At 35.2% G+C, this 15077-nt stretch overlaps 3 protein-coding genes across 3 annotated transcripts; all 3 read left to right on the forward strand.

Annotated features, from left to right (window-relative positions):
* Window positions 1–855: 855 nt before the first annotated feature.
* LOC135838343 (glucose dehydrogenase [FAD, quinone]-like) lies at window positions 856–2927 on the forward strand. The gene has a single exon (XM_065353930.1). The coding sequence runs from the start codon at window positions 1027–1029 to the stop codon at window positions 2839–2841; it is 1815 nt and encodes a 604-aa protein (XP_065210002.1). The 5' UTR covers window positions 856–1026; the 3' UTR covers window positions 2842–2927.
* Window positions 2928–7332: 4405 nt separating this feature from the next.
* Window positions 7333–9448, forward strand: LOC135838351 (glucose dehydrogenase [FAD, quinone]-like). The gene is made up of 2 exons (XM_065353944.1): window positions 7333–7491; window positions 7586–9448. Exon 2 carries the CDS (start codon window positions 7603–7605, stop codon window positions 9415–9417), a length of 1815 nt encoding a protein of 604 aa, XP_065210016.1. The 5' UTR covers window positions 7333–7491; window positions 7586–7602; the 3' UTR covers window positions 9418–9448.
* Window positions 9449–11760: 2312 nt separating this feature from the next.
* Window positions 11761–12406, forward strand: LOC135836888 (glucose dehydrogenase [FAD, quinone]-like). Its single transcript, XM_065351962.1, has one exon. It carries the CDS (start codon window positions 12035–12037, stop codon window positions 12404–12406), a length of 372 nt encoding a protein of 123 aa, XP_065208034.1. The 5' UTR covers window positions 11761–12034.
* Window positions 12407–15077: the final 2671 nt, after the last annotated feature.

Here is a 15077-nt window from a genome sequence, read left to right on the forward strand (position 1 = left end):
CTAAAAAAGTTGGCAAATGAGTCCTTAGAAACTCTACAAAAAAAAAGAAATGAATTGAAAATTTGAAATCTGATTGAAAAAAGCAGGACTTGCAGCACCGTTAGACACCCTGAAAAACACTCAGATTCATTTCATTTTAATTCCATGTTCATAAAATCGTGAATATTTCCATGTGCAACTCAAAAACAATGAAAATAACGCTAAAATGACGTGACGTCACGAGTGTGACACAAGATCCTATAATGACCGTTAGGTACCTAGTAAAAATGTCAATTCAAAATAAAGATAGCCACGCGCTTGCTTTCGACAATAAAAAAAAACATAATACGTCACACGTCAAACTGGCTCAAATTAGTTCGAGGATGGAAAATTTGACAAATTAACGCGTTAAAAAGCTATTGACATTGCATTTTGTATCGTGTTGTTAAAACTGTATTCGTATTTGTGGATAATTTTTCGTAGAAAAGTGTATTTTTGAAGGAGTTTTGATATTTCTACTCCTGCAGAGTACACACGAGAAATTATTTCGGTTTGGTGAATCCTGTTTTTTAAAACAAAATGCAGATTCACTAACTCAAAAAAATTTTCAACGACGAAATCAGTATAGGTAGGTAATCGGTTTTGAAATTTCAAATTTTTTTTTTTTTTTAATTGACTCGTACAAAACGTGTAAGAAAAAAATTCTTTAAAATATGTAGAATGTTTTACGAGGGAATTTATCGGTACCGATAAACGCCTATGGAGAGAAATTACAAAACACGTACGTATAGAAAATATGTACACGATTAGTTGTCGTATAAATAGAAAAATAATGTCGCAGGAAAAATTGCGACAAGAAGGCCAACAATGAGTAATTTTGGTGAAAAATTTCATTTTACTCGTAGTTTTGGTTTTCACAGTACGTTTCGCAACCTTACATCAGCTTTTCAGGTTATTGGTAAAATAACGCAAAATGGTATTAAAATCGTAATTCGTCTCAAGTAGGTACGATATTTGAATAATTTACATCCGAATCGAAGATCAAACATGTTAGCCAAAGTATTGCTGTCATTTTTCCCATACTTGCTACCCTCATTGCGATCAAATTTCGACCTCATTCCATTATACCCGCCGGATAAAAGCTACACCATATTTCAACTTCCAGACCCCACCTTTGACTTCATCATCATCGGAGCCGGATCAGCCGGAAGCACTTTGGGCAATCGACTCTGCGAAGCACCTAATTTAAAAGTACTGTTAATCGAAGCTGGGCCAAATCCACCTCTTCCAGATTCGGCTCTGGTGCCAACGGAATTCAACCTATATGGCTCCCCTGTCGACTGGAGTTACCCCACCGAACCTGCCAATAACTCTTGCAGAGGTTACATCAACAATCAGATGACATTACCCAGGGGTAAGATGCTGGGAGGGACGAGTTCGATCAATGGAAACTTGTACAATCGAGGCAGTCCGAGCGACTACGATGGTTGGGCATCGATGGGTAATCCAGGCTGGAGTTACAACGACGTGCTGCCTTATTTCAAGAAACTCGAAAGGGTAAGGGTGCCCAGATGGCCTCCGTCGACTAAACACGGCTACGATGGTCCTGTTTACGTGGAAGATTTCACCAATCGCACAGTCTACGGAGTCTCGGAGCTGGCCAAATACATAGCAAGCTACGCTCTCGAGTCGGGATTACCAGTGGTTGAAGATATCAGCGTTAAACGTCGATCAGGTATGACCATAGTGCCTGCTACGTTGAAAGATGAGATTAGATGGAGCACAGCTAAAGCTTACCTGCAACCACCCTTGAATACAGAATGTCTGACCATAATGAAAGAAACTCTGGCTACGAAAGTGATATTCGATAGTAAAAAGTCAAAGGCTATCGGAGTTGAAGTATTTAAAGGTGGGCTGTTTAAAAAAATCTATTCCAAAAAAGAGGTCATCGTATCCGCAGGTACGATAAGTTCGCCCCAAATACTAATGCTTTCTGGTATCGGTCCGAAAGCTGATTTGAAAAAATTAGACATCCAAGTAATCAGCGACCTAAAAGTGGGTTATAATTTACAAGACCACGTGGCCACATTTGGTATACTGGCTGAGACAGATTTCGCAGATTACCGAATTCTGTATCCCCAATTATTAGAATTATCTTTACTGTTAATCGACAGAATCGACGTTGGTTTCATCGCCAATATACTGCTGCTCTTCAATACAAAAGGTTACACCTCGGATGATCCTAATATACAATGTCTTCATTTTATTTTCCCCGAAAAATCAGCCATGAAATCGTACTTCTCGAATAGAAATTTGAAACCTCAAGCGATGGCCCAATTAATGAAATTGATCGCGAAAGCTCCCACGTTTCTTTCATATCAACAGAACCTGAAACCTAAAAGTCGAGGACGAGTTTTTCTCAAAAGCAACAACCCTTTGCAATATCCTGGCATAGTGCATGGATACTTGACCAATCCAGACGACGTCAAAGTTATGATCGAGGGTCTTCGTAGATTGAGAAAATTATCTCAAACGAAAGCTTTCAAAGAACGAGGTACTTATATTCCTTTGACTGCTGAAGAATGCTCACCATATGCTTTGTATTCAGACGCTTACTACGAGTGTATTCTGCGTTACTACACTTTTACCTCGGATCACTTTGCTGGCACTTGTAAAATGGGCCCTGAAGGAGATCCCAGTGCAGTGGTGAGTGCTGCTTTGAAGGTGCATGGGGTTGATGGTCTTCGAGTTGTTGATGCTTCGGTGATGCCTCAAATAACCAGCGGTAATACCAACATACCGACGATAATGATCGCAGAAAAGGCTGCGGATATGATTAAACAAGATTATGGGTATAAATAGGTATATATGCCTAATAATATTGCTTGAAATTTGTATTTGTTGATTTTTATCATTGATTTGATAGTTGATATTACTCAATATATTATAAACACATAACATTTCATTTTCAAAAAAATTTTTCTAATCAAATCCTCTTCAAAACTAGTCAAAGTTATTTCTATTTCTTGACGGGGAAGAATTTCACTGAGAAACCGGTAGATTTTTCACCAATTATTTGTAACAAATAAAAAAAAAAAAATTCAACTCGAGTTTTTTTTAAGAACCCCTGAATTCAAATTTTGTGCAACAACGTATCGAAATCGATCAATTTTTGAACGAGAAATCATTACGTATTTTCAATATTTTCGAGTCATTCAAACCTAAAATACAAAAGTGAATGTGAATACGTAATTGATGGCTTGTTTTTTTCAAGTTGAAGGAGAGTGCTTATCAAAAAGAATTTCGAACAAGTCAATACATATAACTGGGCATATCGACAAAGGACGGTATGTTTACCTATTACTGCGAAGACATAGCGGAAAAAAGGCAATAAAATTCACTGATAACAAGCAGAAAAGTTTGACGTAGAAGTCTATGACAAAGTGGGTATCATAAAAATTGAAATTAGCATACGACAGCGCTTAAAGAGTCTACGTTATGAAATAATTTTCAAGAAAATACCACGAGAATCTACCTACTCTTGCAAAGAAAACATTCGAACCGATAGAAAAAATTTTGGTTCAAGTAGGTAAAGCTACGCTGAAAGAGTATGCAAAATATCATACCAGCCAAAATTCCAAAAGCTGAAGTTCATTTTTGAATTTTTGACAGATTTTTTTGAAAATCAAAACAGTTGTTCTTATGGCGATTTTTTCCCATATTTTTCATACAAGTTTTTTTTCAAGCACCCCTCCCTTCCTCTCTACCACAAAAACTACCAGCTTTGAGTCATTTTGGAGCCACCAGTGAGTATTAAATCGATTTTGATCGAAAATTGAATAATCCAACCTCCGAGATTGACTTTTTTGCGGCGACTTTCGATTCCATGTACAAATCCAAAAATAAATCACGTTTGAAATGAAAAATCAATTTTGATCAAAAATAAATCGATTGAAACCAAAAAATCGGTTTTTTAGCGATTTTCGATATCACATTATAGAACATGTTTGAAATGAAAAATTAGTTAATTTTAGCCCCATAGACCTCTTGATTGAAAATCGATCATTATCAAGACTTGATATATCAAATTCCAAAAATCGATTCATTTATTTGATCATTTATAGTGTTGGGTATATTGAAATGAAGAAAAAAATCATTTTTAATTTCATCATCATCATCATCATATTTATAGGCCTCCAAAATCAAAAATCTATCATGATCGATAATCGAATACCTAATCGAACCCCAAAAATCGATTCAATATGGTGATATTCGATGTAATGTGATCTGATCGAATCGAACATGTTTGAGGTTTGAAATGGAAAATCAAGTTTTTCTTCCAAAATATAGGTAGGTACCTACTAGGTAGCCTCTAATTACAAGTCTCATGATCGAAAATTGAAAATCGAATCCAAAAAAATTGATTGATTGGCGATATTTGATACCAAATAATCAGTCATCTTCAAATGAAAAATTCTGTTTTAGCGCCGAAAATCGGTCATGATCTAAAATCGATTAATCGAATCCAAGATATCGATTCATGTGTGATTTTCGATCTGATATCAACTATTCATCTTTGAAACGAAAAATCACTTTTGGCTTAAAAATACATCACCCAATCAAAAATCGATAATCAAATCCCAAAAATCGATATTCAAATCCCAAAAAATCGATAATCGAATCTCAAAAAATCGATAATCGAATAATTGAATTCCAAAAACCGATAATCGAATATCGAATAATTTAATTCCAAAAAAATCGGTAAGCGAATCCCAAAATTTGATAATCGAATCTCAAAAGTCGACAATCAAATTCCAAAAATCGATAATCGAATAATTGAACTCCAAAAAATCGATAATCGAATAATTCAATTCCAAAAATCGATAAGCAAAGCTCAAAATTCGATAATCAAATCTCAAAAGTCGACAACCGAATCCCAAAATATCGATTGATTTGTGATATTTGATCTCACTCAAATTATAGAAGAAGTATGATAAATCGTCTTTCATTTTAAGTATTTAAAATTATCCTCGCTTCAACCTTTGTCCTTTGTAGGTTATAAAAAATGTAAAACTCTATGTTTAGCCTCGAAAATCGCAAAAGTCAATTTATCGAATTCTAAAAATCGATTCATTTGCAATTTTTGATCTGATATGATCAAACATGTTTCAATTGTAAAATAAATTTTGTCTCAAAAATAAAAAAGTGGCCTCCTGATCGAAAATCGATTACGATCAAAATCGATTTACCTATTTGCAATTTTCGATCTTATATTATGATAAAACATATTTCAAATTTCTCCTAAACTTATAAAATTCCTACAAGATATCAATGTATACCATTTACTTCAGTGTGTCGTTGCTTTAAGTTATTATGTCACTTAATGACCTTAATGTTGTCGATAGTGACTTTAAACTAAATAAATAAATAAATAAATATTTCAAATTTTTAAAAAGTCAATTTGGTCTCTAAATATTACACCTTCCCAATCAATATATGTACAATTATGCCTATAAATCAATTTATCATCACCCCAAAAATTAATTCATTTGCAATAATTCTTCATGATCTAACATGTTTGAAATTGAAACAAAAAATAGCTTCTAACATACTCGTAGACCTCTCGATCAGAAATCGATTTATCGAACTCAAAAATATATGTATTTTTGTGAATTTCGATCTCGTATGATCAATCATATCCGAAATTAAAAATCAAATTTAACCTCAAAAGTAGACTTTTGGATCAAAAATCGATTTATTTGCGATTTTCATTTTGGATTGAGTTTCATCTTCAAAATTTTCTCAATTTGCCGGATCAAAAATCAATTCATTTGCGATTTCTATTTCGGATTGAGAGTTTCTAACGATTTCGCAATATCCTCAAGGTCACCCTCCCGATCAAAAATCAATCATGATCGAAAATCGATAAATCGAACTTCAAAAATCGATTCACTAGCGATAATCGATCCTCAATCCTCATATATTCAATCATCAGCGAAATGAAAAACTTTGAAATGAACTCGAGAATCAAAGATCGAATAATCGAATTTCCAAAATCGATTAATCGAATTCCCAAAATCGATTAATCGAATTCCCAAAATCGATTAATCGAATTCCCGAAATCGATTAATTGAATTCCCAAAATCAATTAATCAAATTCCCAAAATCGATTAATCAAATTCCCAAAATCGATTAATCGAATTCCTAAATTCGCTTCGTTTGAGATTTTCGATTTCATTCTATGCTCGAACATAAGAAGTCAATTTTAGCCTCAGAAAATCGACTTCTCGATGAAAAATCGTTCGTGATCGAAAATTGATCGATCATACACGAAAAATCGACTCTCGAACTTGTGATGGCATTAAATTTTCAGCCGCTGAAATTATTTTTCAGAACAAATTCTGGAGCAATTATTTCAAATATTATTATTAAAGAAGAGTCAACTTTTGATGCAGGCTTCAAATCGGCTCATTCAAAAATGAAGGCAGTTGATTAGGAGGGGGAGGGAGGAGTTGACATTTGTACACAAGTACTTTTTAAATTTTCATTTCAAGATTTGCAAGAACCTTCAATCATTTTGAAACATTCGCCAAGAATCGAAACATCATTAACATCAACTACAGGGTGGCCAGAAATATCGGGTACCCCTAAAAAAGTTTTCTAACTAAATACTTCGGTTGGTCACAGTGAATGATAATAATGATAACACATGATTGGTTGTTGGACTGGAGAGATAACATTCCACCAATCATATGCATCTATTTCACGTTGCCAACCTATATTTTTAATGAAAAACTTTCTTAGGGGTACCCGATATTTCTGGCCACCCTGTACAACAGCTCAAAATTTGATTGGTTCTGAGGTCTGAGTTGTGTACATCTACATAGTCTTCTATGGAATCAAATTTCAGCTTAATTAGAATTGAGGGTTTGTAAAATTTCACCAATAAGCGTAATGTTAACAAAATTTTGAAAATTAACAAGCTATCAGTTGACTGAGACATGTTGACTTTGAGATATGAATATTTGAAAAAAAAAAAACTTTCAAGTAGTTGTCTTATCGCTGAAGGCACTCTGATAATCCCCCTTTTTGGCAAAAAAAAAAAAAAGAGATAAGTATGGACAACACAAGCTAAAAAAAACTGTCGGAAATAGGTAGATTAGTTCGAACGAAATTGGAGTGATTTATTCAATACGTTCATTTCTTTTTCACTCAAAGATTCCAAAAAATTATCTAGTCTATATATATATTTTTTTTAATAGAACAAAAATTGATTTATCATGGTGAGTTGTACCTTTACAAAATTACATTTTCAACGTCATAATCTGTGTATTATTTTATTTTTTTGCGAAAATCCGATAAAATAGGTGCTTATTGTTTCTGGGAAATGTCACGATACGTCAACCTATTCATTTAGTGTGTTTCGAAAAAATTCATTTCAGTTTTTCCTTGAGTAGTTTCAGGACGACTTTGCAATGTTCGCTGTTTCCAACCACAAGTTGAATTTTTAAGGTAAGTCGAGCTCTCAATAATTAAATTATACACAAAAAATTAAGACAATCAAATCAAGTCAATCTTTCTTCTACTTTCTCGAATTTTTTAACAGTTTTCAGCTGATCCAAGATGCTATCCCAAGTGCTACCTTCTTTTCCCTTCTACCTGCTACCATCGTTGCTATCGAATTTCGACTTGATACCGAGATTTCCTACAGACAAAAGCTCATTTGTATTTCAACAGCCAAACCCCACCTTTGACTTCATAGTGATCGGAGCAGGATCAGCCGGAAGTACAGTAGCGAATCGACTCTGCGAAGTACCCGATTTAAGCGTGCTGTTAATCGAAGCAGGGCCAAATCCGCCAGTATTCGAATCAGAACTAACTGTATTGGAATTGGGGCTCTATGGATCGTATGTCGACTGGGGTTTCCTCACCGAACCAGCCAACAACAGTTGCGGAGCGTATATCAATAATCAGATGAGAATACCTCGGGGCAAGATGCTTGGAGGGACGAGTTCGATCAATGGGAACTTATATAACCGATGCAGTCCTACAGATTACGATGGTTGGGCATCTATGGGTAATCCGGGCTGGAGCTACGAAGACGTGTTGCCGTATTTCAAGAAACTGGAACGGGTAAGGATACCCAAATGGCCGATATCTGATAAACACGGATATTCTGGTCCAATTTATGTGGAGGAATTCTCAAATCGAACCGTTTACGAAGTCCCACAAGTGATAGATTTCATTTCAGGGTATTCCAATGAATTGGGGTATCCCACAGTTAAGGATATGAGCGTTATGCGTTCTGCAGGTATCACCTCGATACCTGGTACTTTGAAAAATCTGCTCAGATGGAGTACTGCTAAAGGCTACCTTCAACCTCTTCAGAACAGCAAGTGCTTGACCCTGATGAAAGGAACTTTGGCTACGAAGATATTAATCAACGATAAGAAGAAAGCCATAGGGGTGGAAGTATTCAAGAATGGGGTGTACAAAAAAATATATTCTACGAAAGAAGTCATTCTCTCTGGAGGAGTTATAAATTCGCCTCAGGTACTCTTACTCTCTGGTATCGGTCCGAGAGATCACTTGAAAGATGTGGGTATCGAAGTAGTTCAGGATTTACAAGTTGGATACAATTTACAAGACCACGTGGCTACGTTTGGTTTCATAGGTCAAGTGGATTTTCCAGATTACAAACGGCAATACCCTTTGAGCTTATTTTTGACTCTTTTTTTGACAAACAGAATCGACGTTGGTTTGACAGGCGATACATTGTTACTTTTCAACACGACCGGGTATTCCGCTGATGACCCTAATATACAATGTCTTCACTTTATGTATCCTCAAGGTGGCTCTAATGGTATAACGTATTTCTCAGCAAGAAATTTAAAACCTGATGTGTTACCGAAAGCTTTAAAGGAAAATCAAAATTCACCGACGCTTTTATTATATCAACAAAACCTGAAACCTAAAAGTCGAGGACGAGTGTTTCTAAAAAGCAAAAACCCCTTGCAATATCCTGGCATAGTGCACGGATATTTGACCAATCAGGACGATGTTAGAGTTATGATCGAGGGTCTTCGTAGATTGAGAAAAATATCTGAAACAAAGACGTTCAAAGAACGTGGTACTTTTACTCCTTTGACCACGCCTGAGTGCTCATCTTACACTCTGTATTCCGATAAGTATTACGAGTGTGTTCTACGATATTTCACTTTAACCTCGGATCACTTTGCTGGCACTTGTAAAATGGGTCCTGAAGGAGATCCCAGTGCAGTGGTGAGTGCTACTTTGAAGGTGTATGGAGTGGATGGTCTTCGAGTGGTGGATGCTTCCATTATGCCTCAAATCACCAGCGGTAATACCAACATACCGACGATAATGATCGCAGAAAAGGCGGCTGATATGATTAAACAAGAATATGGTTATAAATAGGTGTGCATTATAATGTTATTTGAAATTTGTATTTGTTGATTTTCATCATTGATTTGATAGTTGATATTACTCACTATAATTATAAACACACGCCATTTATTTTTAAACAAATTTTTCTAATCAAGTCCTCTTCAAAACTAGTCAAAGTTATTTCTATTTCTTGACAGGTAAGAATTTCACTGAGAAACCGGTCGATTTTTCACCATTATTATTTGTAACAAACAAAAAAAAAAAATCAACTCGAGTTACTTTTTAAGAACCTCTGAATTCAAATTTGTGCAACGTATCGAAATCGATCAATTTTTGAACCAGAATCATTATTTTCAATACTTTCGGGTCATTCAAACCTCAAATACAAAAGTGAATGTGAATACGTAATTGATGGCTTGTTTTTTTTCAAGTTGAAGGAGAGTGTTTATCAAAAAGAATTTCGAACAAGCCAATATACCTGGGCATATCGACAAGGACGGTATGTTTATTACTGCGAAGACATAGCGGAAAAAAGGCAATAAAATTTACAGATAACAAGCAGAATAGTTTGACGTAAAAGTCTATGACAAAGTAGGTAAAATTGAAATTAGAACTTAGTTGAGCATACGACAGCGCTTAAGGAGTCTAGTACGTTATGAAAAAATGTTCAAGAAAATTCCACGAGAATCTACCTACTTTTGCAAAGAAGCATTCAAACCGGTTGAAAAAATTTTGGTTCAATTAAAGCTACGTTGAAACTTTAAATATCATGCAAAATATCATACCAGCCAAAATTCTAAGAGCTCAAGTTCATTTCTAAATTTTTGACAGATTTTGCAGCGATTTTTTTTCATATTTTTCATACAATATTTTTTTTCAAGCACCCCTTCCTTCCTCTCTACTTCAAAAACTACCAGTTTTAAGTCATTTTGGAGCCACCAGTGATTATTAAATCGATTCTGATCGAAATCGAAAATCGAATAATCCAATTGATTTTTTTTGCTACTTTCGATTCCATACAATTAATCATAAAATAAATCACGTTCGAAATGAAAAATCAATTTAAATCAAGAATCGATCACGATCAAAAATAAATCGATTGAAACCCAAAAATCGATTTCTTAGCGATTTTCAATCTCACATTATCGAACATGTTTGGAATGAAAAATTCGTTAATTTTAGTCCTACAGACCCCTTGATTGAAAATCGATCATTATCAAAAATTAATAAAATATCGAATTTCAAAAATCGATTCATCTGTGATATTCTATCAGATTTGATCATTTATAGAGTTATATGATAATGAAATGAAAAAATAATTTTTAATCCCAAAAATAGGCATCCAAATCAAAAATTGACCATGATCGATAATCGAATACCTAATCGAACCCCAAAAATCAATTCAATATGGTGCTATTCGATGTAATAATATGATGTGGTTGAATTGAACACGCTTGAGGTTTAAAATGGAAAAATACATTTTTCCTTCAAAAATATGGCTTCTAATTGAAACTCTCTCATTATCGAAAATTGAAAAATCGAATCCAAAAAAATTGATTGATCGGCGATATTTGATACCATATAATCAGTCATCTTCAAATGAAAAATTCTGTTTTTGCGCCGAAAATCGATCATGATCTAAAATCGATTAATCGAATCTAAGATAACGATTCATGTGTGATTTTCGATCTGATATCGACTATTCATCTTTGAAATGAAAAATCACTTTTGCCTTAAAAAATACTCCACCTAATCAATAATCGATAATCGAATCTCAAAAATCGATAATCGAATCCCAAAAAATCGATAATCGAATCCCAATGTGTGATTTCTGATCTCATTCATCTTTGAAAATGAAAAATCACTTTTGGCTTCAAAAATACGCCACCTAATCAAAAATCGATAATCGAATTACGAAAAAATCGATAATCGAATTACAAAAATCGATAATCGAATTACAAAAAATCGATTGATTTATGATGTTTGATCCCACTCATATTATATGAAATACGAATATGATAAATCGCCTTTAAGATGTAAAACTCTTTTGTTTTAGCGTCGCAAATATCGAATTCCAAAAATCGATTCTATTGCAATTTTTATGGCTAAAAATCAATTCGTTTGCAATTCTTCGTGATCAAAAATGTTTGAAATTTAAAAAAAAATAGTTTCTAACATAGACCTCTCGATCAAAAATCGATTTATCGAACTCAAAAACAAAATGTATTTTTGCGAATTTCGATCTCGTATGATCAATCATGTTCGAAATTAAAAATCAAATTTAGCCTCAAAAGTAGACTTTCGGATCAAAAATCGATTAACCGAACCCTAAAAATCGATTCATTTGCAATTTCTATTTTGGATTGTCACAACCGGGTATTTCGTCGATGATCCTAATATACAATGTCTTCACTACTTGTTTCCTCAAGGTGGCTCTAATGGTATAACGTATTTCTCGGATAGAAATTTAAAACCCGGTGTATTACAGAAAGCTTTAAAGGACAATAATAATTCGCCCACGCTTTTTTTATACCAACAAAACCTGAAACCTAAAAGTCGAGGACGAGTGTTTCTAAAAAGCAAAAACCCTTTGCAATATCCTGACATAGTGCACGGATATTTGACCAATCAGGACGATGTTAAAGTTATGATCGAGGGTCTTCGTAGATTGAGAAAAATATCTGAAACGAAAACGTTCAAAGAACGTGGTACTTTTACTCCTTTGACCACGCCAGAGTGTTCATCTTACACTCTGTATTCCGATAAGTATTACGAGTGTATACTACGATATTTCACTTTAACCTCGGATCACTTTGCTGGCACTTGTAAAATGGGCCCTGAAGGAGATCCCGGTGCAGTGGTGAGTGCTACTTTGAAGGTGTATGGAGTGGATGGTCTTCGAGTGGTGGACGCTTCCATTATGCCTCAAATCACCAGCGGTAATACCAACATACCGACGATAATGATTGCAGAGAAGGCTGCGGATATAATTAAACGAGAACATGGTTATATTAAATAATAATATCACGAAATAAACTTATTGCTCAATAAATAAAACCGACTTAAAAGATACACTTCTAGATTTTTTTCTCGAGTTAATCATTATTAGAAGAGCATTATTGCTCATAGCAGTGGTCGAGAATAAAAGTGGAACCAAAATTAAAATCATCAAAATTGCTAAAAAAATTCTTTCTATTGGTTTTGGTTTTTAAATTTCTTTTTTCATTTTAATTCAGAGTCTCGCTTTAACTCTCGTGCAGTCAACATCCAAATTACTAAGCAAATTATGAAATTCTTTCCGTCTAAAAATCGCTTCGAAGTCCTGAAAACCAATGACTCTGAGGACACTACAAAAGAGCCAAAACCACCACCAATCTTTGTCGACAATGTCTCGGATATGAAACGGCTACGTATGCTAGTAAGAACTGCAATTGGTAATGATGATTTTGTTCTTCACACTTGTCGACGTAATGATGTTAAAATTCATGTGAATTCCGTTGATGGCTACAGACAAGTTGTCAAACTGTTGTTGGCTGAGAAAATTGCCTTCCACTCTTACCAGCTGAAACAAGAGAAGCCATTCAAGGTCGTAATTCGTCATCTTCATCCGTCAACTCCAACTGATGAAATAGCTGCTGAATTATCTTCACTAGGCTATGCAGTGAGGCATGTTTCGAATATTAAAAGTACTAAATCGAAGGAAAATCTCCCATTGTTCTTCGTTGATTTGGAGCCAGGAGAAACGTGTAATAAGATCTTCGAACTTAATATATTCCTGAATACAAAAATTTCCGTCGAATCGCCGAGAAAGCCAAAACATCTACCTCAATGTGCAAACTGTCAGATGTATGGGCACACAAAGCGTTACTGTCATCGAGCGCCTATATGTGTCAAATGTGGCGAATCTCATAAATCTGCAGAATGCCAAATGAAGAAAGAAGAACCAGCGAGATGCGCATTATGCGGTGATGATCATACGGCCAGCTATAAAGGCTGCGTAGTTTACAAAGATATCCAGAAAAGAATGCGTAATGCTGCTTCGATCCATTCAAAAACAGAAAAATCAATTGACAAGCAAGTACCGCAAGCTACCACTTTGTCAGTTAAACTACCTCGTAAAAAAGCTGCTGTCTCATTTGCTGAAGTAACAAAAAATGCTTCCTCTACTCCAGCTAATCAGAAAAGCTCTCCTTCGTATGCTGAAGTAACAAAGAAATCTACAACAACAGTTCTTGACGAGAGCATTTACAATATGTTAAGAGAGCAATCTAAACAGTTCGACTCTCTTCTGTGTCAAATCAACAGCATGCTCACTCTCCTGAACAAGGTTCTGACCAAACTTATCTAAATCATCTTCCATGAGTACTGAAACTAAAATATGTCTTTGGAATGCAAATGGTATTCTTCAACGGATCCATGAATTAACCGTTTTCATCAAAATGAACAACATCGACGTGATGTTAATCACTGAAACTCATTTCACTGATAAAAACTTCTTAAACATTCCTGGTTATGCGATCTACATGGCCAATCATCCTGATGGCACTGCACGCGGCGGTAGTATGGTCATTGCTAAGAAAAGTCTTATGCACTTCGAATCAGAGAAAATAATCGAAAAATCTATCCAGTCAACAGCAATTGTCTTGCAAAATCCTAAAGGTGATATTACAATTGCAGCTACATACTGCCCACCTCGTTACAAAATCAACTCAGCAAACTTCAATGCGCTCTTCAGTAAATTTGGTCATCGCTTCATCATTGGAGGTGACTTCAATGCGAAACATGTCAACTGGGGCAGTCGTCTAACTTCTACCCGTGGTAAACATCTTCTTGAAGCATTGAATACATGCAACGTGGATGTACTATCTACTGGAAACCCAACATACTGGCCTTCAGATCTTCTACGTATTCCTGATGTTATTGACTTGTTCTTGTGCAAAAATATCCGTGCAGATTATCATATTGTGGCGAGCCAAGATTTAAGCTCAGATCATGATGCCTTAATTCTTACACTAAATTCTGCTTCAACTTCTAAGTGCTTCCAACGCAAACCGTATACTGCAAGTACTAACTGGACTTTGTTTCAAAACTGGCTACTGAACAACTTCGTTCCACCAGATCTATGCACTCCGAACCAAATTGATGAAGGTGTTGAGTATCTCAACAGAATGATCCACCAAGCAATTCAACTGTGTACTCCACCTCTTCCTTCAACACGTAGCTTCAGCCCTACTGTGCCCAGATTTATTCGACATAAAATACTTGAAAAAAGGGCTCAAAGAAAGCTGTGGCAGCAAACCAGAAATCCTACGGATAAAAGAGAACTTAATCGAATGACTCGTGCCCTGAAGAAAATTCTATCAAATTTCCACAATGAAATCTTTCAAGAAAAGCTACTTCGACTTGATCCAACAGAAGTTACTGATTACTCCTTGTGGAAAATGACAAGTAATATAAAAAAGCGTCAAGAAAACGTTCCACCAATTCGTAACCCAGACAATACATGGGCAAGAAGTGCGGCAGAAAAGGCTTTTGCATTTGCTCAACATTTTGAAAACCAGTTCACGCCTTTTGTAACTGATTCGCGAGCCAACCAACACCATCAGGATGATTCTCTGTGTATTGCATCAAACACCATCGCTCCAATTAGACCTTCCGAGATCCAATATATTATCTCACATAAAATCAAG

This window comes from Planococcus citri, chromosome 1, assembly GCF_950023065.1.
Source record: "Planococcus citri chromosome 1, ihPlaCitr1.1, whole genome shotgun sequence".
Taxonomy (NCBI): domain Eukaryota; kingdom Metazoa; phylum Arthropoda; class Insecta; order Hemiptera; family Pseudococcidae; genus Planococcus; species Planococcus citri.

Coding starts and splice junctions, on each gene's coding strand:
- LOC135836888 (XM_065351962.1), top strand. CDS start 12,035: ATGATCGAGGGTCTTCGTAGATTGAGAAAAATATCTGAAACGAAAACG.
- LOC135838343 (XM_065353930.1), top strand. CDS start 1,027: ATGTTAGCCAAAGTATTGCTGTCATTTTTCCCATACTTGCTACCCTCA.
- LOC135838351 (XM_065353944.1), top strand. CDS start 7,603: ATGCTATCCCAAGTGCTACCTTCTTTTCCCTTCTACCTGCTACCATCG.